We start from the raw sequence: 26,716 nt of genomic DNA on the forward strand, positions 1-26,716 counted from the left end.
GGCCCCGGTGGTACAGGTGGTTCCAATAAACTGCGAACCACCTGAAAAAGTCTCCTGCTGCTGTTTTCTGCAGATGCAATGGAGGCGGCGAAGAAGGCCCTCTTCGCCGTCGCCATTGCCACTTGGTAGGCTCGACGTTGAGCTCTAACCCGTGTCCGGTCTGATTCAGAATGAGTTTTCCGCCACCGGCGCTCTAGCCGTCTCAACGATTGTTTCATCACCCTCAGCTCCGGGGAAAACCATGGGGCTGTCCGGGCTCCATGCAATCGGAGAGGGCGCTTCGGAGCCAGACAGTCAATAGCCCTGGTTAACTCCACATTCCAGCGTGCCACCAGGGAATCAGCTGAAAGGCCATCAACTTGGGATAAAGCATCCCCTACCACTCTCTGGAAGCCAATTGGATCCATTAAGTGGCGGGGGCGGACCATCCGAATCGGTCCCACCTCCCTGCGGAGGGGAAGGGTTGCGGAGAAGTCCAGTTGCACCAGGAAGTGATCTGACCATGGCACTTCTTTTATTTCGCTTTTAGTTAATGCCAGATCACCAACATCCGTAGAGGTAAACACCAAGTCTAAGGCATGTCCGTGGCTATGAGTTGGGCCAGACTTATTCAGGGACAGCCCCATGGAGGCCATGCTTTCCACGAAGTCCCGAGCGGCCCCTTGTAAGGTCGTGTCGGCATGGATGTTAAAATCCCCCAGGACAACCAAGCTAGGTGTCTCCAGGAGCATATCCGCCACGACCTGAAGCAGCTCGGGCAGGGAATCCTTGGTGCAGCGGGGAGGTCGGTACACCAGTAGTGCCCCTGTTGCCCAACTTCCAGAACATGCACTCAGAAAACTGGGTCTTCCCAATAGGACGCCTGGTGCAGACTAATGACTTCCTAAAAATCACTGCAACCCCCCCTCCCCGCCCACATGACCTGGGTTGCTGTGCATAAGAGAAACCTGGTGGGCAAGCAGCGGCAAGGACAGGCTTCATCCAACCAGGTCTCTGTCACACATGCCAGGTCAAATCCTCCATCCACAATCAGGTCGTGGATGGCAGTGGTTTTATTCATCATTGACCTGGCATTGCACAGCAACACTTTCAGGTCATGTGGGTTTCCCTTGCTGATTATTGTATCCTTCCGGTCAGGACCAGACCTGGAGGCAGGGATAGTCCTCAAACAACGACTAAACCTGCCTCCTCGGTAATGACATGGTCTGGTCTTAGCATAACTCCTCCTCCTGCCCGTGATCACTGAGATCGGGTGTCCCAATACATCTCCCCCTGTGGAACCTGCCCCACCCAATCTATTGGCTGAGGCCCACTCCCAGGCAGCCATGACCTTTCCCCTTAAAAGGCAAAATACAAACTATATAATAATTTAACAGAATAATAATAATAATAATAATAATAATAATAAAACAAAACAGAACAAAACAAAACAAAGCAAGGAACAATAGTGCTGACTCAGTGCTTATCCCACCCCAAGCAAAAATAAAATAATGAAATAATATAATATTATAAAAAACAACAACCACCATTTAAAGTGCTGCAAATTAAAAGCAATTAAAACATTTAAAACCATTTTGTCCATTGCTGCCGGTAGCTGCTCAGGCCTCTAAACTGTAGTGGTAGTGCAGGCCCCGCCCCCTAGGCCGGATGGAGTTGGCAGGAGAGGGAGCGGTCTTCCCAACACTCATGCAAGCAGCAGCAGCAGCAGCCGTGTCCCGGAGGCCTCTCTCAGGCCTCTTATGCTGTGGGTGTGAGTGCAGGCCCCGCCCCCTGATTTCTTACAGGAGTGCACATTTTTAAGGGAGTGGCAGTCTACCATTAAAAAATAAAAATTCTTTGCATGGTTTATTTTCCAAGAGAACATCTCCCCAAAGTGTGTACTGAGAAGTTCAAACATCCCTGCTTTGGCTTCTTGCAATGGGGAAACTCAGTTGGCTTCTCTGCCTCTTGGATCCAAGTGACGCTCCCTGCATGCCAAATGCAGTCAGGAAAGCTGTTTAGGCTGCAGGCGAGGGAGATGGTAATTACCCAAAACACAGAGAAAAATGAAGTCCCCACTTCATTCCCCTGACATTCAGCTCACTCAAGTCTGTGGCTCTGCCAAAACAGAGGCGTGCCTGCTGCCAATTTCCCCACGAGAGTTTTTGAGCTGTTCACTAAGTGGTTGACAGATGCACCAAGTAAACACTCCTCAACAAGAGAGAAAGGTGGGAAGGAAAGGCAGCAGATGTTGTTCCTATTTGACAGAGAAAAATACCGGGGGTGGAGGGGAGGCTGATAGTTTGGCGGAAGTACCCCTGTGCTATGTGCCAAAGGTCCCGAGTTCAATCCCCAGCAACTCCCTTGGAAAACATCTCAGGTGGAAGGAGTGGGAAAGGAGTCTCCAGGAGACTCTGGAGACCTGCTGCTGCCAGTCGGAGTAGAGCATTATGGGTAAGATAAACCAAGAGTCTGTTTCAGTACAGATAAGTTTTGTAAGTTCATGTGACAATTGGCCACCATTCTTTGTGACAGTGCTCAGTAGCAGAGCATCTGCCTTACATGCAGAAGGTCCCAGGTGTCTCCAGGTAGGACTAGGAGAGACTATTGTCTTATGCTCTGGAGAGCAGCTGCCAGTCAGTGTAGACAATACTGAGCTAGTTGGATCAAGGCTCTGACTCAGGATAAGGCAGCTTCCTACATTTCTATTAAAAGTATTTGGCAGAGAGATCTTCAGTGAAGCCATCTATGGCATTGTCAAAGGTGTTTTTTTTTTTTGCAAAAATTTTATTAGTTTTTACAATATCAATGACAAACAAAGACATAAAACAAACAAAACATAACAGACATAAATCATAACCTTATTGAAAATAACAGTTATTCACTTTGTAAAACGACTTCCTCGTTTCCCCTTAGTTGAATTTCATTGCATATCCTTATAACGGTTTTCCAAATCCCAATTTTAATACCCTTTAAATTAAACATTAACATCTTTAAATCTTCTCCTTCTTGTATTAAACATATTATTTTATCAGTTAACATAGATACAATCCTAAGCCCTTTAAGTATCTGGACGCTATTTCCAGTTATTTTAGCTTAATAAATTTAACTAAATAATCATTAAATTTCTTCCATTCTTCGTGATGTTCCTCCTCCTTCTGGTTGCGGACTCTTCCGGTTAGATCGATCAAAGTTTTGAAAGGAAAGAATGTGATGTGTCTAGGGACTGGAAGGGGAAGCGAACAGCCCTAATCTGTACATTTATATATGTAGGTAGAGAGATAGAGAAGTTGGGGGCTCAGCACCAGCCATGGCTGGGGGTTGCAGAGACTGAAGCTTGTTCTACTCTTGTTTCACCTCTGTCCCTAAGATAAATCATGTTCCTTTGGTTGTGATCCAGCCTAGAGGACTGGTATTTTACATATGTATGCTTAGTCCTGGGTTCTCCTGAAGAATATGGGCAGCTGTCTCTCAAAATAAAGGTGCCAGATGGGATTAGAAGCAACACTGGCACAAATGCATTCAGAGTCAGACCCATTGAGCACAGTATTGTCTAGACTAATTACACTATTCAAACTGGCAATGGCATTCCAGAATGTCAGGGTATGTCCGTACCCCCAACCCACTCTATCTGGGGATGGCTGAGATTGAATTTAGGCTGTTCTGCAAGCTAAGTACGTGCACCTGGAGCTAATTACGACTTGTTACTGGGCTTAGGCTCATCTCCACCACCTGCCTAATTCACAGCAATCTTTGCCTCCAGAAAGAGGCAATGGCCCAAGCAAAGATGCAGGCTCAGAATCACCGGAGCTGGCTTTCTGCTAGAGTGAGATCAGGACCATGGACAGCAACAATGAAGCTTGCCCAGGATGCAAATGCAAGAGTTTCAGGACCATGGACAGCAATCCTGCAGCATTGAGCACAAATCCCTTCACTCAAGATGCAAAAGCAGGTTCCATCCGGATGCATTGTACTTCTTACCTCTTTGATGAAATTCATGAAGCGTCCACCAAACCGCCAGGCTTTATGCCGATGGCACTGGAGGGAGTTGACAGTCATCTGTGGAGCCCGTTGGTAGCACACGGAGACAATGTGGACGGCATCGTACAACAGGGCAGCATCTGTCTAAAATGAAGGGGAACAGGATTTGCTTTGATAACAGCTCTAGGAGCAAGGAAGCCTTTCACCTCCCAAGTGATGATGATGATCATGCCACCCCCACTATAGGAAATCCATTTTGGCCAAAATAGTCTTTGGTTCCAGCCTCCTTAGGTCAACTGAGCCATCTGCAGCATGCTGCTACTTCCATCTTGGTAGTCTCTGGTCCAGTTTACATGGACATCATTGAATGGCCTTCTGTCAAGATCATGCATCTGGAATCCTACAGAGGCAGGAGTAGCAGCAGCAAAGGGAAGGCAGTGAGCAGGGGAAGGATGAAACACTGTATCCCATTGCAGTTTCTTTATTCTAAATTGCCTCCTCCCAAAACACCTATTCCATAAAAGCTGCTGTCAAGATTTTGTGACATGCATTCATGTGTAAGGTGTAGTTCTGCTGATGATTCACAGCTGTTTGCGTTAACTGCCCCCCACAGAGAAGCAACTGCTTTGTCTTCCCAACACGTTGTCCAAAACAGAACCAGACAAAAATAGAGTTTGCAACAGTTTGACATGCAAACTCCCTTGCCTCTTGCCCTCATCAACACAGGTTTGCACCACACACTAAAAGGCAGGAGTAGTTTAAATGGGCCATCGTACCATCATCACCCCTGTGATCAACCCTGGCTCAGGCTTGGGGGCTGCCTGCAACCTCTCCATAGACCATTTATCAATGATGGCAGAGACATGGGGATTCTCAACGTTCAAGATGCGGAAGCCAGTCAGGTTCACTCCAGAGTAGCGATATTGCTCTAGATCCAATGCATAAAGATCCTTTAAAAAGAAAGAGGGAGACTTCATTTCAGCGCTTTATCTGCTTCCCCCTTGACTTCATTTAGTTCTTTTTTGGGAGGGAGGGGCAGTCCTCAAAGGGGGGCCAAGTCCTCTGAGACACTTCACCACTCTTATTGAAACTTGGCTCCCCTTGAAATTCAACAGCTGCTCTGCCTGAGCAAATTCCCACTGAAGTTGGTCCTCCAATGTTGCTTTAGGAAAAGATTCAATGGTGTTTCCAGCTGGGAGGCATTTCCCTGTCTTGCATCAGTTAATTATGGTGCTGATTAATTATGCATTAATTCCAATAAGAGAATATTGAAAATGTTTGAAAGGGGGGGGAAAGAAATAATTTGGAAAGTATGGCATTAAATCTTGCTATAGTTGCCACTTCCAAGCATCAAAACCCATCATTCTGGAATACTTGTATTGCTAATATTTTCACCATCTTGTAATTTTTCAAGTGGGGGGAGAGGTAGAGTAAGCATACAATTAAATTTTCTCAAAACCACAAGCAGCCAAAATAAACCTTGGCAATAATGATGCTTCAGTCTAATACGGCAGTCTATTCTATTCATGAGAGAATCACAAAGCCCACGGGAAAATGACTGTTTCAGATTTGTGCCATCTCTGGTCTTTTAGACTGCCCACCCCTCTAAGAGTAGGTAGGATCTGCATGCGTAGTGGGACCCAGAAGTAATTTGCCCACTGCAAATTTACCATTCATTGCATGTAGAACATCACGCAGAACACCACATCTCCACCAGATATTATCATTTTGGAATATCATTAACCATTGTACAATAACAGACTGAGTGATTTGTTCCAGTTCCAGTTCTCAGGCTGTGGGTTTTACTGGTTAATCCTTACTCTACATCCCACTGGATGAACAAATCTGAACCTTGTTTGGGGGAACCAAGTTAGCATCACTGCATTGGCCAGGATCTGGCAGGAGAAGTGCGAGCATTGACTGGATCACCAAATTTTCACCCACTTCCCACATGTACAACCCAGAGTTTCTCATCTTACATTCATTAAACTGGATAGAGAGAGAAAAATGTGGTATTTTTTCTCTTGACCATCTCAGACTTCTACAAACAGGCCTGGTCCCCTGACCCAGAATCCTCCATTTCTGCCTGACAGGAGCCTCTTGTAGTCAGAAGATGTGCTCTTGGCCATCTTCCAGTTTCAGACCAATACACATTACAATCTTAGGAAGAATTTCCTTCAAGTCCTCAAAAGACTTTTCTTTATTTTTATTTAATTGCAGGGCCAGCCCAAATACATTTTGACACCAGAGGGCCCCAAAATGGCACTCTCTCCCTATTAGCGAAGAAGGGGTGAGAGAAGAGATATATGAGGAACAAGGAGGGAAGAAAGATCAAAATTGGGATCTGCTACCCCTGTGGATTCTGCTGCCTGAGGTGGTCACCACACCTTGCCTCATGGGTGAGCTAGCCCTGTTTAATTGGCAGCCTATTGGCTGTCAGTGCCAACAGCTAGAGTGCTCAGTATTTGAAGACCACCATTAAAGAGGAGCTAAGATGTTTCTTGACTTTATGATCCACCTCCACTGTCTGCAAGTGAGAGAGCAATAAGTGGAGGAGAGGTGGAATGGGAACCATTCAGGCAAAGTGCTGGCAGGGAGCCCAGGCCTGCCTCTTGGCAGTCAGTGTGCACAGGGGGCATTTGCAAGTCCCACTCCAGTGCACTTCCTTAATACTTCCCAGGGCTTTGCAGAGCAGAGCTGGAATATTAATTCCTGCCGTCAAAGAGAGGTCTGCACTTCAGGAGGTCTGCAGTTTAAACCTACCACTAACTCATCTAAATGGGGCTTGAAAGAGAGGTGAGTGAGGCGGTTGCTCTGCTTCATAGGAAGGAGCAGGAACAGCTGACCCCAATGGAAGGGAAAGGAAATGGCACTCAGCAGCATCCCAGTTAACATTTGGCTGGGAGGACACAACAGCATTAGAAAAATCTGTAAAGAGAAGTTATTTTAAACCTGTATCTCATGCTAGTGAATGGTTGGCCTGTGAGCAGAGCCCAGGGAATTAGCAGAGCCAGGGAATTAGCAAGGAATCACACACACACAATTTCCCACGTTCACCAAAAGCCATAGCTGCTGATGGTGCCAAGGTTAGAATTAACCTGGTTTGGCTTGCTGGCTGGCTTGCTTGCTTGTTTGATTAATATAACACCTTTTCCTCTAAGGAGCTCAAGGTGGCACACATGGTTCTTTCCCTCCTCATTTAATCAGTCCACCAAACATTTCCCAAATGCAGTGATCAGGAATCACAGGTGGGGGCTATAGTCTTCACTTGTTGGTGGCTAACTCAGACCCTGCCCCCACCCCCGGGCTCAGACCAGAACTTTTGCCACTTGGTCAAAGAAACAACTTGAAAACTCTTGGGTTAAGATCAGCTCCACTATTCTTTTTCACTTTGACTTCGCCCTCACTGGTTTCACTCCTCATTTCAACTATCCTCATTTAATTTCCACAACTACCACATTTAGACCAGGCTTCCTCAACCTCAGCCCTCCAGATGTTTTTGGCCTACAATTTCCATGGTCCTTAGCTAGCAGGACCAGTGGTCAGGGATGCTGGGAACTGTAGTTTCAAAACATCTGGAGGGCCGAGATTAAGGAAGCCTGGTTTAGACTGAGAAGCAGTGCCTAGCACAGCTTCGTGGCAATGTGGGGATCCAAACCCTGGTCTCCTGGGCCTAGTCTGACATTCTAACAGCTACCCCACATTGGCTTTCAAATACGAATTTGTCTGGAACTTGTCACAATCAGCTGTATTGCAACTTGAGTGCTATTCCCCTCAGAAGTTCTCATCTGGCTTAGAATGTTAAATGAGATTCTGCATATGCTCAGCCAGCAGTCAATGGACCAGGCACTTAAAGCTAGCTTGTATTGATTGCTGTGGAACTACATGAGCTAGTTAAATGGCATGTGATTTATAAAACAAGGCTCTGCTGCATGAATAAGCAAACTGGGTGTGCGTGTCTAGGGCAGGGTGCTGAACCATCCACATTCACTGCATGATCAACCATACATGTGGCCCCAAACCACAATTCCCTGGAAGCAACTTGATGGTACACGTGGACCCAGCACCATCACCACACATGATCAATTAGGAAAGAGCTCCAGGAAAGCTGGTGAGCTTTTTCTGAATGTAAATGGAGAATGATTGAAAATGCTGAGCCATCTCTAATCACAGCCAATGCTGATACCAGCTGCAACATTTCTTTAAGGCACACATACAGATGTGCACTATCAGAAGGAAAATACAGAGGGTGAAACATTGGGGCTTCCAGGCGGGTCTATAGCCAAAGCTGTTTGCATTTTGTGGCTAGTCATTGGCTGTTGCTTACATTTTTGTATTGCCTTCTGTTGGATCACAATCCATTTTCTCATTCCACAAAGCATGAATCAAAAATCTTAACAGGGTCACATAAATATTTTGATTAAAAACTGCACATTTCAAAAGTTCACAAACAACATATTCTAGTTCTTTTATTTCCTAATTTTTTATTTCCTTCTGTTCTCACGATTTCACCTGATGCTTCTTCCATCCTAACAGCTATTAATAAATTAATTACCATTTCATGATACTCTGCTGTCAAGAGTATCTCTTGCACATCCCCAAAGGATTGCATTTTTGTGTGTGTCTGTGACTATGGGACATAAATAGTCACAACAATGAGCAGTTGCTTGAGGCAGGTCCCATCTGCCCTGTACATTTAAAGCAGTACAATACCACTTCAAACAGTCAGACTCAGGATGATCCTCTGCAAGGCTACACACAAGCACCCCCCAAAACTGGTGCCCTCTAGAAGTTTTGGACTACAGCTCCAATTAGCCCCAGTATCCTATTGCTGTACTGGCTGAGTCTGATGGCTTATAGTCCAAAACAGCTAAAGGGCCCCAGCTTAGTGAAGGCTGCTCTACACTTTCAACATTTCTGTTTGGTAGGAACAGTTGCTCCCTTACCTTTGTCTAATGCCGACCTGTATTGCTTGCAGGGTCCACTGGGGACCTTTTAGAGAAACACAACAGACTAATTCCATCCCCCCTCCCAGGGGCCTCTTATGGCAGAAATGGCAGCTCCAAAGAGAACAGAGCCTGGAGCAGCAGCTGCTTAAAATATCTGTCCCACGATACAGCTGTTATTTCAGGGAAGTGGCACTAATTGTAATTGCTTATCTATTAATTTATTATAATTCTTTCTTGCTCTCTCCCCCTCCCACACACTCCTTCTTCATCTTCACCTTCAGGCTTGTACTTGTGTGCAAAAGAAAAGAAAAAAAAGTCCACAGGACTCAGCTGGGCCTGATTAATAGGAGGTTATCAGAGAGTTGCAAGAAACTGTTGCAAATAGATAACAGTGGCAGCAGTAATTAAAATGTCTTTTCATTTTGGTGGAAGGATGGAATGTTAAAAAAATTAAATGTGGATGTTTCCAGGCATGTGTTCAGGGAGCGGGGTATCTGGTTCTGTGACATGGTCTGAGGGTGTGTGGAGCATCATTCTTGCTAAAACTAAGGAGGTCTGGGGGTCTGTCCAGGACCTGGATGGGAGGCAATCCAGGAAGGAATTCCAGGTGTGTGGCCTTGAGTTCCATGACAACAGGAGAGGAGTTTATTAAAGAAATGAAGAGGGGAGAGAGCAAGATGGCAGGCAGAGGACAGGATTTCCCACCTGCTCTACAGTGGGCTTGCTCTGCATACTTCAAAACTGAACCTTCTGTGTTATTTGCCTACTCCTATGGAAGGGAGCTGGGTATGTTTAGCTTGGAGAAGACACAAGTGAGAGGTGATATCTGAAGGTCTGCCACATGAAGGATTAAGCAAGCTTGTTTTCTGCTGCTCCAGGGGGTAGTACCTGAACCAATGGACGCATGTTATGATAAAGAAGATTCCAACCCAACATTAGGAATACTTTTCAGGTGGTAAGAGCTAGTCACCCTCCTGCATTCCTCATAAGGCTTGGTTTCCTGACCTTTGGTCATCTTGGTTGCCCTCCTCTACACACCTTCCAGCTTGTCAATATCCTTGTTAAATTGTGGTGCTCAGAACTGGACACAGGACTCCAGGTGGGGTCTGACCAAGGCAGAAAAGAGTGGTGCTATTAATTCCTTTGATCTGGACACTACTGCTCTTTTCTCTCTTTTTAAAAAATGGTTCTTCCTAACTCTAACTTAGCTGGTGCAGTTTGAGCCAGAGAGCAGGTTACCCCCCTCCTCCTTTGTGGATACCAATAAAGGGCAGCAAGGCAGGTGTGTGGTTGAGATACTTTACCAGTGTGGTGAAGATAAAGTGGTAGTACTCCGTCATCATTCCCATTGCCATGGCCTGAGAAGAAAGCAAATGAAAGGTGAATTAAAAATACAGCATGTGAATTTGTAACAGAAAGAATGAGCCCACAGAGCCTTGCGGGAAATAGGTTTAGCAGCTTCAGTGGCTGAGTTGGGTACTTTGGCACCCTTTGCGAGGCCAAAATTTGACACACACACACACACACACACACACACACACACACTCATGCTACCTTCCCAAAGGTAGGTAAGGAGATGCCAGGCTTTGGGAAGGAGGTGCTGCCTTACCAAAGGAGGGTAAGGAGGCACTGGGCTTTGTGAAGGAGGCTGGGAAAGCATTGACTAGGCTTTGGGAAGAAGGTAGGACAACTCTAGGACTCTGATAGAGTCTCATGCCTCCATCCCAAAGCCCAGTGCCTCACTTACTGAGCTTTGAGGTGGTGCCCCCTGGCTCATTGCCCAGTGCATGCACACTGCTCACACAGCCCAAAGTCTGCCTCTGGAAGCTTTAACACTTTGGTGACTGGGAATGCAATGTCTCAAGGCCCAAGGCAACCAATGAGTCCCGCTTTCTCACAGGGCATTCAATGCTGGGACTCACAGCAACAGAACCCTAAAAACCTTGACCCCCACTTGTTGGCAATCCAGCCTCCCAGGTTTGGCTACTGACTCACTCACAAGAACATAAGAAGAGCCTGATGGACCAGGCCAATGGCCCATCTAGCCCAGCATCCTATTCTCACAGTGGCCAACCAGGTGTCCCAAAGGGAAACCCACTAGCAGGATTCAAGCACAAGAGCACTTTCCCAGCAACTGGTATTCAGAAGCATTGCTGCCTCCAGCGGTGGCTAGTAGCTGTTGATAGCCCTCTCCTCTATGAATTTGTCTAATTCTCTTTTAAAGCCACCCAAGCTGGTGGCCATCACAGCCTCCTGTGGGAGCGAATTCTATACTTTATGCACTGTGTGAAAATGACCTGAATCTTCCAGCCTTTGGCTTCATTGGATGTCCACGAGTTCAGACTGAAAATAGTTGTCAGCTCCTCTGTCAGGCCTGCCTCTATCCTAGAATTCTGAACTAGTGTGGTCCTCCTGGGTGCTAGATTCCACTTTCCTGAGAATTTCAACTTCCTTTTAAAATGCTTCTAGCAGAAAGTGTTTCACCTCTGGGCATGAGTAAGTGCCTTGATGAGTCATTTGCCCCAGCAGTGCACTCTGTGGATTCACTGTTCAGAATTCAGTGTTCAATTAAAATAGATGCTTTGCTAGGTTTATTTAAAGATTCCCAGGAACAGTTTTATATATTATGTTTCAATAGCAGCTGCCAGAATGGAGAGAGCTAAACAATGGAAAACCCTAAATCACCTTTGCCAACCTGGCACCCTCCAGATGTCTTGGACATCAACTCCCATCAACTCCAGCCAGCACTGCCATACGATGCCAGGGCTTATGGGAGTTGTAGTTCAACACATCTTGGGGGGGGGCACCAAATTGGCAAAGTCTGCCCTAGATGAATGTTGCAATTCAATTTGCAAAGATCTGGAAAATAGCTTGGGTGGGAAGCAATGAGCAGATCAGAGTAGCTCACAGGAAAATTACTAAGTGTTTTCTGGAAATGTAGTTATCGTTTGTCACATAGGTCAATAAAGGAGGGTCCCAAACCCAGCCCCCATTCCCACACATGTCTGTTGGGAGTGATGTCCTCACCTGATTTATAACACAACTATTCTGTTAAATGCTTCCTGGACAAGCTATTATCTTTGAGGCAGACATGAAGAATGAAAATTGAACTCTTCACTATTTGTTTAACATTTGTTGTTGATGCTGTTAATGTACCTTTACAGACTATCTATCTATCTATCTTACTGGATCCTCTGGTTTGTCCTGCTAGCTGTGGTCTTGCTCAAGGGCTACAGTTCTGGCACAAGGTCAGTTTGAAATAAACAAGCCCCAAGAGGTGCTGCCTGATAGACACACCTGAATTAGCCCAGCTACTTAAAGATGTGCTGTGGAGACCAGCTCATGGATTTTGTTTTATACTCTCTCCCATTCCAACACATTTTTTCTGATCTAAGATGACTGCAAAGGTACAAAGTCTATATATACATATATACACCCCCAATAAATCCCAAGCTTCATAGAAAGTGTGATGAAAGGAAAGGAGCTTTCAACTTGTTAGATCTGAATTAGCTTTGATTCCCTCTGTTTTGTGTGGGCCTTTAACATGCACCCTCTCACACACAGCTGATTAAGTAATAAACAACCAGGAGTGGACCCCTCAGTCATCAGAAGGAGGATTGCATTCAGTGCTTGGAAACTTTAATTAGAAATATTTCAATGGTCAAATTAAATTGCAGAGGTAAGTGTGTGGTTGGGAGTTGGAGAGGGTGACCGGGGATGGGAACAAAAGCTGTTCTCCTGCATTTGTCAATGACATCAAATCAATTAGTACAAATTGAAAGTGCCTGGCAGGTTGCAGAAAATGCTGCCTATATAGCCTGGGAAGGAACATTGCTGCTGGCACCCACAAGAAGATTCAGCGTTTCCAAGGAGGAGAGGGATGGAGCTTAATGGGTAGATTGGAATCAAGAGCCATCACTGCAGTGGCTAGCAAGAAAAGGTTGCTGCAAAGAAGTCCCCACATGCAGCACATCTACGGCACTGCTGATGATTTGTGCAGCAGAGGATGGATAACCCACGATCTGACGATGGTGCTGCTGACAGACTCGTTTTAAAGAAACCTCAGTGACTGCTTGTGAAATCATGCAGTTTTATTCTGAAAGAAGCTGCAACAGAATTTAGATGGATCAGCACACCCTGGATCTGGTCAGAACTAGGGGGAGGGGGGCATGTGCAGGAAGGGGGCCAGGATAGAAGAGGGTGGATGAAGGTTGCCAAGAGGCTTGGGAGGAGTTCCCATAAGAATGTAACATGATAATAGCCTACTGGGTCAGGCCAAAGGCCCATTTAGTCGAATATCCTCTTCTCACAGTGGCCAACCAAATACCTCTGATAAACCTGCAAATCGGACCTGAGCACAAAAGCACTCAGGTCTTTCCTGTGGTTTCCAGCAACTGGTATTCAGATGCATTGCTGCCTTTGACCATGAAGGCAGTGCATAGCGTCTATCATGGCTAGTAGTCACTGATAGCCTTTTCCTCTATGAATTTACCAAATCCTCTTTTAAAGCAACCCAAGTAGGCAGCCATCACGACCTCCTGTGGGAGTGAGTTCCATAGTTTAACTCTGTGCTGTGTGAAGAAGTCCTTTCTTTTATCTGTCCTGAATCTTCTAACATTCAGCTTCGTTGGAATGTCCATGAGTTCGAGTATTATGAGAGAGGGAGGAAAATCTTTCTCTATCCACTTTCTCCATGCCATGCATAATTTTATAAACTTATTTTATAAGAAGCTGGTAAAATGTCGGCTGGATGAGGTAACTGTTACGTGGATTTGCAGCTGGTTGACTGACTGAACCCAAAGAGTACATATTAATGGTTCCTCGCCATCCTGGGGGGAAAGTGACAAGTGGGGTGCCACAGGGTTCTGTCTATCCTGGGCCCATTGTTGTTTAACATCTTTCTAAATGACTTGGATGAAGGAATCAAGGGGATGCTCATCAGATTTGCAGATGGCACCAAACTGGGAGGGATAGCTAATGCCACAGAAGACAGAATCGGAATTCAAGATGACCTTAACAGATTGGAGGACTTTTGCCCAAACCACTAAAATGAATGTCAAAAGAGACAAATGCGGGGTTCTACATTTATGCAGGAAGAACCAGCTGTACAAATATAAGATGTGGGGCATCTAGATTGCCAGTAGTATGTGTGAAAAGGATCTAGCTTAACACGAATCAGTTGTGATGAGTCAACAGTGTGATGCAGCAGCAAAAGAAGCTAATGCTATTCCTGGCTGCATCAACAGAGGTATAGTGTCTCAGTCAAGGGAACTAATAGCACCGCTCTATTTTATCTTGGTTAGACCACACCTGGAATACTATGTTCAGTTCTGGGCACCAACATTTTAGAAGAATATTTACAGGCTGGGACATGTGCAGATGGTGGCCAAGATGGTCAAGGGTCTGGAAACCAAGCCTTATGATGAATGGTTGAGGGAGTTGGGCATGTTTAGCTTGGAGAAGAGGAGACTAAGAGGTGATAAGATAGCCACCTTCAAATATCTAAAGGGCTGTCACATGAAAGATGGAGGAAGCTTGCTTTCTGCTGCTTCAGAGGGCAAGAGCTGAGCCAATGGATTCAACTTATAAGAAGGAAGTCTCCAACTAAACATCAGAAAGACCTTTCTGGTGGTAAGAGCTGTGGGCTCCCTCGGAAGGTGGTCGAAGGATGTTTTTAAGCAGGGGTTGGATTGCCATCTGTCAGGGATGCCTTAGTTTTGATTCCTGCATTGCAAAGAGTTGGACTAGATGACCCTGGATATCCTTTTCAGCTCTACAATTTTATGATTCTATGAGGCATGAAGATTGTTAGAAGAGGAGAAACACTCTTGCTTAGCCTTGCTGGGCTGAGAGTTCCAGCTGAGAGGCTGAAAATGGTGCACAGAGGCCCAAGAGGCAGAAGCAGCATTGATGCCGACACTCCAGGCATTGATTCAGCCAACCCCTACCCTCTCCTGATGCAGGTTTATTGTAAACCAAGTTCCCAGATTGCTTCTGCTAAGTGGAAAGGCAGGAGACATGGTGTTAGCCTGACGAAGGGTCCCTCCACAACCGCACACAGTCCTCTCTCCTTTTGCCATACCTCTGAACTGCTGTCACTGAAAGCAGGTGTTCAAGGATGCTATGATTTCCAGCCTGACTGACAGCACCCTCCCCCTCCCATCCCGCCACTCTTTAGCCAGAGGGCCTCCTGGTTTTGTGCTGCTTCTGCTGAAATTACTAGGGCAGAATTTCGCTTGGAGGGACAATGGAGCAGTTTGCAGAGAAGTAGGAAACTGGGGACACTGGGAGGGAGGGAGGGAGGGAAACCACAAAGCACAGCAGAGAGTCTGCTATACTTGTTTTCCTTTCCATCTTTTATCTGACTAGGATGTCACTGATGGTGGGGGCAAGACCCAAGAGGTCTGATTTCTGAATCAGTGATGCCATATGACTCTAACATGCGCTGAAGTGTCAGCTGACTACACTGAGGCTAATCTGGGCATGGGGTGAGCTGGTCATGCACAGTTAGACTTGTTCAGCATGCATCTCTCTTTAAAGAGGCCACTCACGGCCAACTCCAGAGAGCCTTTATGAAGGTGCAGTCCTGTAACATCTGCACACATCACTGAATTGGGACTCAGGAGTAAGAGATGGGGGTTTGATGCCTCTGATGTTACTCCTCAGTATATCAATAAGGAGAGTTAGGATAGGAACAGAAAGACCAAAACTCTGGTGGTGGGGATTCCAAATGTCACTTTGGCTGAATTGGTGGCTATTATTACTATTACTATTATTTTTTATTGCATTTATATCCCACCTTTTTCTCCAAGAAGCTCAAGGTATCCTATATGGTTCTCCCCCATCTCATCTAATCCACACAACAACCCTGTGAGGTAGGTGAGGCTGAGAGTCAGTGACTGGCCCAAGGTCACCCAAGGAGCTTCAGGGCGAAGTGGGAATTTGAACCCTGGTCTCGAGCTCCCTGGAGAAAAAAGGTGGGATATAAATGCAATAAATTAATAAAATGTCAAACTGAAGAAGTAGCTCCCTCCCTCCTGTAAAATAGCTCATAGTTCCTAATGAATGCTACATTTGGGGGATTTCCCCAAGCTGTCTGCACATGCTCAAGAGCACCCTAGCTATCCTATAAGTGAAAAATAAGTGAAAAATAATAATAATAATCCATGCACTATCAGCTTGTTCTGTGGAGAAGAGGCAGAAGGAGCCACTGCCTTGAAAAGACATAAACTAACAGGCGCTGCAGGATATATCAATGCAAACACATTAAAGTGCCACTTTGCAGGATCTTCCAATTTGTGTGGAGCCACAGGCAAGCTCTGCACATTCCCCAACTGCCTGTGTCCTGGAAGGACCACACAGGATTTTCCCAGGCTGTGCTGCGCCTCCCCCTACTCCCTCTCCCCTCAGATTCCTCCCGTCATGAATGGAGCAGACAGGCACAATGAACGATAATAGAACTGCCTAATAAAGGAAGAGTGCCCAGCACAGATGGCACATGAATATCAGAGGAGGCAGGAGATGTCAGTTCTGCTCACCCATTTGCAGAATGATCCCTCCCGGGCCCAAATCTCACAGTAATTTTGGAGAAGCAGCACAGAGCTGCAGAAGAAGGGAGGTCACCAAAGGCCCAGCCAGGCCATTCGGGAGACAGCCGACCTCAAGCATTATGCTCTCTTTTGCGTGGCAAGACCCTGAAAAATTCTGCCCTGTACATTAATAGTTTTAATAGAGTAACAGCAAGCAAACAATTTCCCTCCCCTGGGTCTTTGCCGACCCTCCAGACAGAATTCAGATGTTTGAATTAAAGTATATCTTAGCTGAGCCTTGCATCCAAAAATTTAGCTGGTTGTTTTGAACCCAGCTCCCTGCTTCCCATGACTGAGGCCTTATCCACACTTACCTTTTGCCTCTCTCTTTCCAGACACAGGTCCACATTTTAAAGCTGTGTGTCCAAGCGCTCTTTAAAGCTGAATTGGAGCAAACAGCAATTTGGGTTTTCTGCAGGTTACCATTTCTCTGACTGAGCTTTAAAGAGAGAGTTTTCTCAGGGAAAGCTCTGGTGCAAAAAAGAGAGACCATCTCATTTCCATTGTATGTAAAGTTAAAGGTAAAGGTAAAGGTAAAGGTAAAGGTAAAGGTAAAGGACCCCTGGATGGTTAAAGTCCAGTCAAAGGGTTGCGGTGCTTATCTCGCTTTTCAGGCCAAGGGAGCCGGTGTTTGTCCGCAGACAGCTTTCTGAGTCAGGTGGCCAAGCATGACTAAACTGCTTCTGGTGCAATGGAACACCATAATGGAAACCAGCGCCCATGGAAATGCCGTTTACCTTCCCACCGCAGCAGTACCTATTTATCTACTTGTACTGGCATGCTTTCAAACTGCTAGGTTGGCAAGAGCTGGGACAGAGCAACGGGAGCTCACCCTGTCGCGGGGATTTGAACTGTTGACATTCTGATCAGGAAGTCCAAGAGGCTCAGTGGTTTAGATCACAGCGCCACCTGCATCCCTTAATTGTATGTAAGCCACTTCGGGAGCCATTCTGGTTGAAAAGTGGGGTACTAAGGCTTGAAAGAAAGAAAGAACAGGATACTGATCCAGATGGTCTGATCCAGCATGGCTCTTCTTAGGGTTGTTGTGGGTTTTTTCCCTTTTCTTTACTGTTTCTCACTCATGTTCATCCCTGTTCTTTTATACCGCCTCCTCCTTTGTATTGGCCCATGTAGTGAACTGGCTTGTCCTAGCCCCACCCACCCAGGCTCTGGACAAAGCATAATACTGGCATTCTCTAAGGCAGCAGATCCCAAACTCTGCCCCCACTCAACGAAAAACACTTGGAATTTTCTGAGGGTCTTAGCAGACCACTGAATAGTGTCGCAATTGCAATGCACAGTGCAAGGTGCTTCATGGTTTTTAATTGCAGATGGAGCTCTTAGATCACCGCCTGGGAGCACCTGCCCAGAAGCACCCCCACCCACCCGATGGACCCACCTGCTTGAGGATGTGGACAGCCATGGTGTGGGTGCAATCAAAGATGATCCGGAACTCCCGGCCCCGCTTCATTTCCTTGAGCAAGGGGCGCGTGTCATCTGTGTCGAGGGGCAGCTGGCGGATTTTCAAGCGGATGTTGTATCTCGATGGGGCCATGATCAGCTCTTGCAGCCGGATGAGGCCTTGGAGAAAGCATGGACAACCACAAAACACCAGACACAGTTGAAGACAGGTTCCAAGCCCAGGCAGCAACCCATCTCCAGAAAGCAAAGCTAATGGCTGTACCATCTTGGGTGATGGTGAAGGACGTGTAGAAACTCCAAAGGAAAGGAACTTCTCCCCATTATGGTGCTACTTTTAACAAGAAACCCACTTGTGAGGGGATCCTTTTCCTTGTCCCCCCACACCTTAACAGTATTTTACAGATCAGTCAATAGAAGGCCCCAAATCTTCTCCTGCCCACTCTACCCCCTTGCCAAGACCACAGAGGTAAGACCACATTGTGGTGATGGTGGTGGCTGAATCAGTAGCTCCCTCTGCTAGTCCACTTGTAGGGAAAATTGGATGGGGTTCAACCTCCACTCCTCAAAGTAGAGTTTTAAAGGGCATGTGGGAATCAGCTGAAAGGGGGGTGCCACAAATACCCAAGTGCTCAGAGCATTCCCTCCCCAAATGGTCATAAGCTGAGGCCACTTCCTCCTGGAATGTGAAGTGTTTACACAGAAGTATCCAAGGGGTCCAGGTGGTAAGCAAACTTGTATGCCACCCCACCTGTGGAGTCTCCCCTGCCATGAAGGCCTGCTTTTTGGTGTTTTCACATTGCTGGCATACAGAGTATACTCTTCCTAGTGGCTTCAACAACTCAACCATTTGCATTATCTCTTTGGAGTTTAAAATCCCTTTAGGTAACCTTGAAACATCTCAAGCTCATAGCAGCATCCTCTGGATTCGGCATCAGCACCACACATCTCATGGTGGAAAACCTCCTTGTGCACAGAGCCACAGTCAGCCACCTTCTCAAGGTCAAGTGGGATTGAAACTTTTGACAAATTGACTTCTTAGGGGTAATTAATTTAATTATGGAAAAGCATTGGCCTGCTGCTCGCAATTATGATATTGCAGGAGCCAGAAACTCTCTGCCTTAAAAAACAACAAGACAAACCAACAAAATACTTTCCAACTGACACAACATGTCACTCTGGATGGGGAGACTGAATTGAAACACGTACATATTCAGAGCTGTGTGCTTGTGTCTCTAACGCAAGGAAGGGAGGATGTCCTTGTGAGTGTGAATGAGCAGCATATATGGTAACTTAGGAGGCAGCCATTCTGAGTTGTAAGGGTGCCCTGATTATACTCTTTCCAGAGATATTTGTATTGCGTTCATTGAGCAGGTATTCACTGAGGGTAACACTAGATGCTTTGCACACATAATTTATTAATTTATTTTAGTATATTTCTGGGCCGCCTTTCCAGATAATAACCATCCAAGGTGGATTGCAACAATAAAGACTATAAAAAGAGGAAATTGACAAGGCAAAAGCTGAAGCCATTAGATGCCACCAAAAAATAAGAGCCAAGAAAGTATACTTAGACAGCCAATAAAACAAGCTGCAGTAACCACAGGTTCCAGTCCAGTTGTGGTATCTAGTTCAATCCAAGCACACCCATCTAAAAGATTTCAGCTCCTGGGAATGGAAAACTATGTTGCCTGGGACCTTGGAAAGTGACCGCCAGGCAACCCAGACAAAAGGGGGGCTAGAAAGACTAGCAGCCTGGCTTCGATTAGGACTTCTTCATATACACATTTGGAAAGATGGTGTATGATACAGCATTTTCCCAAGAGAGACAGGCTGCAGGAAGAGTGTGGGGTGTGGGCCTTTTTTTTTTTTTACCAGAGAATGACAGTGCATGCAAAAAAAAAAAAAGAGAGAAAAATGGATAGTCCTATCAAGAGCCAAACAACTCATTTGTGATTGTCAAGACTTCACAGGCTAGATTGCACATCCTTTGGTGAGATTCTGTATCAGCCTCTTCCCAAACATGGTGTCCTCTCAAGATGCTTTGGACTGTAGCATGGCCGTGCTGGTTGGAGCCAATGGGGGCTGTAGTTCAACAGATCTGGAGGGCATCAGGTTGGGGAAGGCTGGTCTATATTCTGCAGCAAACAGCAGATTGTGAAGACTTGGCTTTATGAAGGAAGTTTTTGGTGGAAGATTTTTCTTTCTTTGCTGACTTGGCTTCAAATTTTTGATGCCTGCTTTGGAATTTTATTTTTATGCTTTGGTTGTTGTGACTGAGTTCGATTAGGTGGTTCTTTGTTTTTATATGATTTGCTATCTGATTGGTTAGCTGTGGTGAGCAAGCTGAGAGAAATAAAATAACATTCTGGCCACTATAAAGTGACTTAGAAAATGTCTGAAGATGAATAACTGGGTCAATTTTCCATTTTCATGTCAATGCCTCCCAACGTATGATGACTCCCATGTTTCTTGAAGGCCACTGTGTGGTCCAGAGGCTTCTGCAACATAACAAGGGCCCTTTGTCCCCATCAGAGCCAATCCAATGGGCTCCCACTAACCCTGCTTACCTGTACTGTCATCATACACCACAGTGGCTGACCTCCATTTCAGGTACTGTACAAGGTCCAAGATAGCATGGCTGAGAGAGGCATAGTCCGGGTAAAGGTTGACATAGAAAGTGTCTTTGTTATCCAAAGGGTGATGCTTCCACCGCAGCTGGATGTGAGGGACCTCCAGCGCGTTGCAAATGGACTGGACGGCGTTGGTGCAGGAACCCTGGGAAGGCCCGAATATTGCTACAACACCAAGCGCCAGCTGGTCACAGGCTGGAAAGGAAAGGGATCGAGTCCATCACTCATACCAAGGCAGAAAGGAAGAAACAACCAGAGGAGATCAAGAAAGATGCTGGCCTGAGTCAAAGGCCAATTTGTACGATTAGGCAGCTTGCAAGATTAAGAATCTGGGCTTTCAGCATGAAAGGCAGTGTCAGAAGATTGCCTCCCTAATTCACTGAGCCAGCAACTCAGCCCACCTGAGGATCTTATTATTCATACCACCACAGACCATGATGCTTATGTCAAAGGCCATGCCTTCCTCCCACATGCTAATGGGGTGAGCTACAGAAAGGCACACATCTCACTTGCAATGTATTGTATTGTAATGTTTGAAGCAGCCCTGACCAGTCATATTTAATCAGTCACACCACAATGTGTGCTCTAGGATAATTTTTGGGGAAACAGCATACACAACCCTCCCACTTAGCCTGTTTTTATGCAGGGCTCATCCTCAAGGCCAGACGAAGCCCTTCATTTAGCAGATTAGGAGAGTATTTTGTTTAATCATCCTTTCGCCAGGGAAAAGATGCTTGCTTATGGCTGGTGGGGGAAGGAAGCCAACAGAATATATTTCATCTCTTGTTAGACAGAGAATTTTACTGACAAGACAAAACAAAACTGAGTCATTCAACTGATGATGGATTTAGCAGCCCATGTAGTGTGTGGGATTTCCACCCTACATGAGCCGTTTCAGGCTTTTGCCTGAAAACACAAGGGTTAAAAGCGTGTAGAGGAGCAGGAGGGTTTATGCAAGCCCCATGACCTGTATGTGGGAGATTTATGAGAGTTACTGATTGCATGAAGGCTTCTATGCATTTTCAGTCAAGCATGCTTTGAAGTCCCCTTTGGACTTTCAGGCAAACACCTGACAGTGGCTATTAAGAAAGGCAGAACTGAAGACCTGAACCTCTCCATTGGAGTAATGCATTTTGCATTTGCATTGCCTTTGTTGCATTTATATCTTACTTTTTTTCTCCTAGGAGCTCAAGGTGCTGCACATGGTTCTGCCCCTCTTCATTTAATCCTCACCACAACCCTGTGAAGCAGGCTGAGCTGAGAGTGTGTGACTGGCCCAAGGCCACACCCAGTGAGTTTCATGACTGAGCCAAGGTTTGAAGGCTGGTCTCCCAGGTCCTAGTCTGACACTCTAACCACTTCCCCACACAGACTCTCTGATGCAGACAACCAGTTCAAACCTTGAGCATACAAATCCCCCCTCATCTTTCCAGTGATTTGACATACTGTGCATGAATCTTCAGAAAAGCTGCACATGATGCTCACATGTCAGTCCCACGACAACATGAAGAAGGGGAGTCTAAGAAACTTCAGTGGCAAAAAGTATAGAAGACACCTGCCTCTTGTTGAGCAATGTTGTTCTCTTGTCCCAGAAGGGCTTGTATTACCTTCAGCAGAGATCCAAACAGAGAGCCATGGTCACAAACTCTCTTTTGGATCGCACAAACTCTTTTTTAGATCTACATGGGGCTGTGCATGAAGATGACACAAAAACTTCAGTTGGTTAAAAATGTAGCAGTCAGATTTGTGGCTGGTGTTCCATTTAGATCTCCTATAACCTCTGTTTTAAAATTGGTTGCCAGTTTGTTTCCAGGCCCAATTCAAGTTGCCCCAAATGACTCAGGCCCCAAATATCCAAAAGACCACCTCCTTCCCTTCAGATCCTCTTAGGTGCTGAGATCAACAGAGGGGGCCCTCTTGGTAGTTTCTCCACCTTCAGAGGCTCAGGGTGGGGTGGCCCAGGAGAGGGCCTTCTCTGTGGTGGCCCCTAAGTTGTGGAATTCCCTCCGCACAGAGGTGTCTGCCACCCTCATTGTACAGCTTTTGGGGAATGCACCTTTTTACCCTGGCTTATGACACACCAGGTACATCTAGTAGGACCCACCTTATTTTTATGGTTGTAAGTTGTTTCAATTTGTTTTTAATAGTGTGTTTTAATGTTGTGACCCACCCTGGGACCTTAGGGTGAAGAGCAGGCAATAAATAAATAAAAGTAGTAGTAGTAACAACAACAACGATAACAACAGATCCCCGCTTCCTCATTAGAAAACCACAATTGTTACTAGGTAATCAGTTGCCCCACTGGATCTCCTAGGACATGCAGCTGGGAGCCCCTGAATAAAGGAGGAGCAGAATGATGCTCTTGTAAGAACACAGCGGATGCATCCTAAGGGTCTCCCCACTCCATTCACAGTTCTCACTGGCATAGTAAACTATGGTATTTACAACAAGCTCTACTGGAAGAGCAACACATATTTTCAGCTAGGTCCATAAATTTTCAGGCTGCCATGTGCAAAATTAATTTTAAGGCACTGAAACACAAAGGAGCAGCTAGAAGAAGCTCTTTTTCTCATGAGAGAATTTAGGGTGAGTGCTTTTGTTCAGGGAGGTCCAGTTTGTAACTGGGGGAAGAATACAAGCCAGGTTGAAATGTTGACTCAGCCCTGGTCTAACTGGAGAGACTTGACAAAGCCCTATTCTCCAGCCTCAGTTTCTCAAGTCTGGAAAACAGAAACAAAGTTGACAAGAAAGACACATTTGAAAATGTGGTGACCCACAATAAAGTAAACTCCAGTATAAACTTTTTTTTTTTTTTTTAAACATGGATGTGTCAACACAAGATTACAGATCCCCATCATTCCTCAAGGTCACTTGTTCTTAGACTTATGACATTGTGAAACAAAAATTAAGAACAAGCTAACAAAACAACAAAAAAGTGTAACCATGGAAATGTTACAGGGATTTCTAAGCTGGAAATTAAATTTCTCCATTTGAAATGTGAGTAATGTAGCCTGGCAAATAAGCCAATTAATGTGTGGGAGATACAGGCAGACCTGTGGGGTCAAGAATTGCTTTCTTTTTCTTACTTTCCATGAAAGGCATTTGTTTGTCTATTATTTCATGATATTTATATACCGCTCAATTATTATTTTTTTAAACTATTCAAAGAGGTTTACAAAAAAAGATCAAGCAATAAAATTATTGTAAAAAAAAATTAACAATAATTTAAGACTTTTGAAAAGTTAACAGCAGATTTAGAACAAATTAAAACATGTATCAACTTTCTAACCATCTGGGTAGGTTTGCTGAAACAAAACTGTTTTTGTCAGGTGCCGAAAAGAGTACAAACAGTGAAGGAGCCTGCTTGATATCAATAGATAGGGATTTCCAAAGTGTAGCTGCTGCCACGCTAAAAGTTCATGTTCTTACAAATGTGGAGCAGGTATTATGTGGCAGCAGTAACAGTGCCATGGAAAAATTCAATGCTATTTGGAATCCATTCTTACAAATACTGTAATGGGTTAAGATCTGATGAAGTACAATAACAACCTTGTAAAATATATAGTTTTGGGGGTTTTCCCCTCCCCTCTTTGTTTTCTCTTCTGCACAGGTTCTGTTTCTCTTGTATCTCTTGTGTCTCACCATGTTTGGTGCACGTATGGTTATGTCCTTTTTGAACTTTCAATAAAGATGTTACCCCAAAAAAGAAAAACAGTACCGTTCTACCAATCGAAGCCATATTCAATCAAAACTATGTGTGCATGGTTTTTGTTCGTTTTTTTGTTTTAAAAAACCTAATCCTTATTTACTTGTCACATTCCATTAGCTTCAGCTCTAGATGGAATCACATAAGATTTTGTTTTTATTTTTTTAAAAAGCTTTAATTAGGTTTGGGTTATTGGATGTTTAGTCGCCTGGACGGAGGATAGCAAGCAAGGCTTTCTGTGGCACCAGGACTTCTTGGCACCAGGCTCAATTCCTGTGGAGATCTGATTCAGCAATAATGCAGAACTAATGCAAAGAAATGTGGCACTTTGGTGACCACTTTTGCTGGATCATTGGAAGCGATCATTGGCAGAGTTTCTCTCTTTCTGTACAACCCTTCAACTGTGCCTGGTGCTCTTACAAGGGCAGAGCCCAGCCCCTCTACCCACAAAAGGCTCAGTTTTCTAGTTTTCTCGGACCTGCCCACTTCCCTCCTGTCAACAGGCCAAATCATAGCATTGTATAGTTGGAAGGGACACAAGGGGTCATCTAGTCAATCTCGCCTCCCATCTCTAGACCTGCATTCAACTTCCTCTTTGGTTTCCTCCATTCTTCAACACCATGTTACCATCATCTATTCTTCTGTCTGTGGTGTAGTTGTTAGAATGTTAGACTAGGACATGGGAGAACAGGATTCAAATCCTCACTCAGCCCACTGGGTGTGATATTGAGCCAGTCACTGCCAACCTCACTCTCTGCTAACATGACTTCAAGAAATGATTGCCCCAAGGGTGGCATCCATGTATCTCCCACAGAAAGCTAAACCCTGTATGTTCTTCATGGATTTCATAACACACCAGGCCCACTGAGGAAGGGCAGCAGAAATGGGGTTAGGTCATGAGCTCTTAGGACATATCAAAGAGCCTAACAACTCCCGAGTTCAGCCACAACAACCAAGCACATCAACCTGTAAATGTTCTTGTCCGTGAAGTCCTTCACTGGACAGGACCCAAAAACTATGGAGAAAGAGGGACTTGTTCCATACTCACCTTTCTTCGTGGCTTCAAAGCTATCATGGAAGCTTATCCTCTGGATATCATAGGTTAAGGTTGTGTTGGGTAGCAGTGTTCTATTCCTATTGATAATGTTTGCTGAGAATCGGAAGGCTTGCTCCTCCGCATTCATTATCTGGGCATTTGGGCCGTCTGTATATTCAAAGATTCCTCCTGCAAGGAAAGAACAGAATGTCATCACTGTCCAGGTCAAGGCTGCTCAATATCAAGACTCCAGTTGCACCTCTCAGCACTGCTTCACCTGTTTGGGGTCCCCAGAGGCACACTAGGGTTTGAGGCATTAAACACACCTGTGTGCCAGGGAGGCACAACCAGCCATGTGCATTATGCGCCCCAGATAAATGCCTATTACATATCTGGCGTTGTGCATCTTTGCTTTGCTTGTTCCATGTTGACCATGGAAAACATCAATGTGCCCTTAGTGTAGCCATATTGTCACAGGGAGTGTGAAATGACTTTGAGAAGGTACAACTTTCTGTCTTGCCTTGCCTTCCTAGAGTCAGATGGCACATCTTTGCAAGAGCATAGTAACTTCTTCCCTCAATCTGAATGTAGTAAATGTTTGTGAATTGTGGGTGTCAGTGTCGGGTGGAAGGGAGATAGTTGAGACACATGACTGGGTACAGATTGGGAATTCTGATTGGTCAATCAAGCCAAGGCTCACCCTAAAATGTAGCTCTCTTTGGGCATTGACCGGATGAAAACAAGGCACTATTTGATGTGGTATTTAAGCTGCGTATAGGCTGCCAGCAGCGAAGTATGGGATAATTCGTTGGCTATTTTAATTGTGTGAAATTCAGTTTTGCATCCCTCCCACCAAGTCCTGCAAGGTTTTCTATTTGGGGGCAATTGAGGTTCTGGCCCTCATCCATGTCAAGAATTCCTGAAATGAAATTTTTCAATTGATTGTCCCATAGATTTAGTAAACAAAGTTGTGGTGAAGTTAGAATGGGATGTTTGAAGTGTGCAGCATTATCTATGTAGGATTCTACTTCATTAGCACTCCTCCACCTCCACACATTAAAGGCAAATCTCTACTCTCCCTGTTTAGCATACAAATCCCTTATGTGTTTGGTTCATCATAAGGTTTAAACACCAATGTTCCTCATCTCTCACACCTGTTTAAGAGTATAAGATCAGAGTACAAGCTCCCAGTTCCACTGGATCAGACAAAAAGCTGTTCATGGAAATGACAAAAGGGGACGGGAATTTTGGACTTTATCCTGAGTGGTGTCCACAACCAGCTGCAAGTTACTAGTCCAACTGGGACAATAGCTTCAGTGTTTTCAGATTCAGTAAACTGTATCCATTGTTCCTGACTGCACTAATACCTTGCAGCAGATTGTGGACATCACTCAGGGTTAACTTTAGGGTAGTGCCCCTTCTAC

General features: G+C 45.3%; 1 protein-coding gene across 1 annotated transcript in view; it reads right to left on the reverse strand.

Moving 5' to 3' along the window:
* The window catches only part of GRIK3 (glutamate ionotropic receptor kainate type subunit 3), a 195,652-nt gene that overhangs the window by 52,652 nt on the left and 116,284 nt on the right, over nt 1-26,716 (reverse strand). The window contains exons 2-7 of the mRNA XM_079988378.1: nt 25,305-25,481; nt 20,488-20,745; nt 17,898-18,079; nt 10,214-10,267; nt 4,737-4,910; nt 3,961-4,104 (exon numbers count right to left, since the gene is read on the reverse strand). Of these exons, the coding sequence (XP_079844504.1) occupies nt 3,961-4,104; nt 4,737-4,910; nt 10,214-10,267; nt 17,898-18,079; nt 20,488-20,745; nt 25,305-25,481 (989 nt within the window). The remainder of the gene's footprint in view (nt 1-3,960; nt 4,105-4,736; nt 4,911-10,213; nt 10,268-17,897; nt 18,080-20,487; nt 20,746-25,304; nt 25,482-26,716) is intronic.

This window comes from Podarcis cretensis, assembly GCF_951804945.1.
Source record: "Podarcis cretensis genome assembly, chromosome: 8".
Taxonomy (NCBI): Eukaryota; Metazoa; Chordata; class Lepidosauria; order Squamata; family Lacertidae; genus Podarcis; species Podarcis cretensis.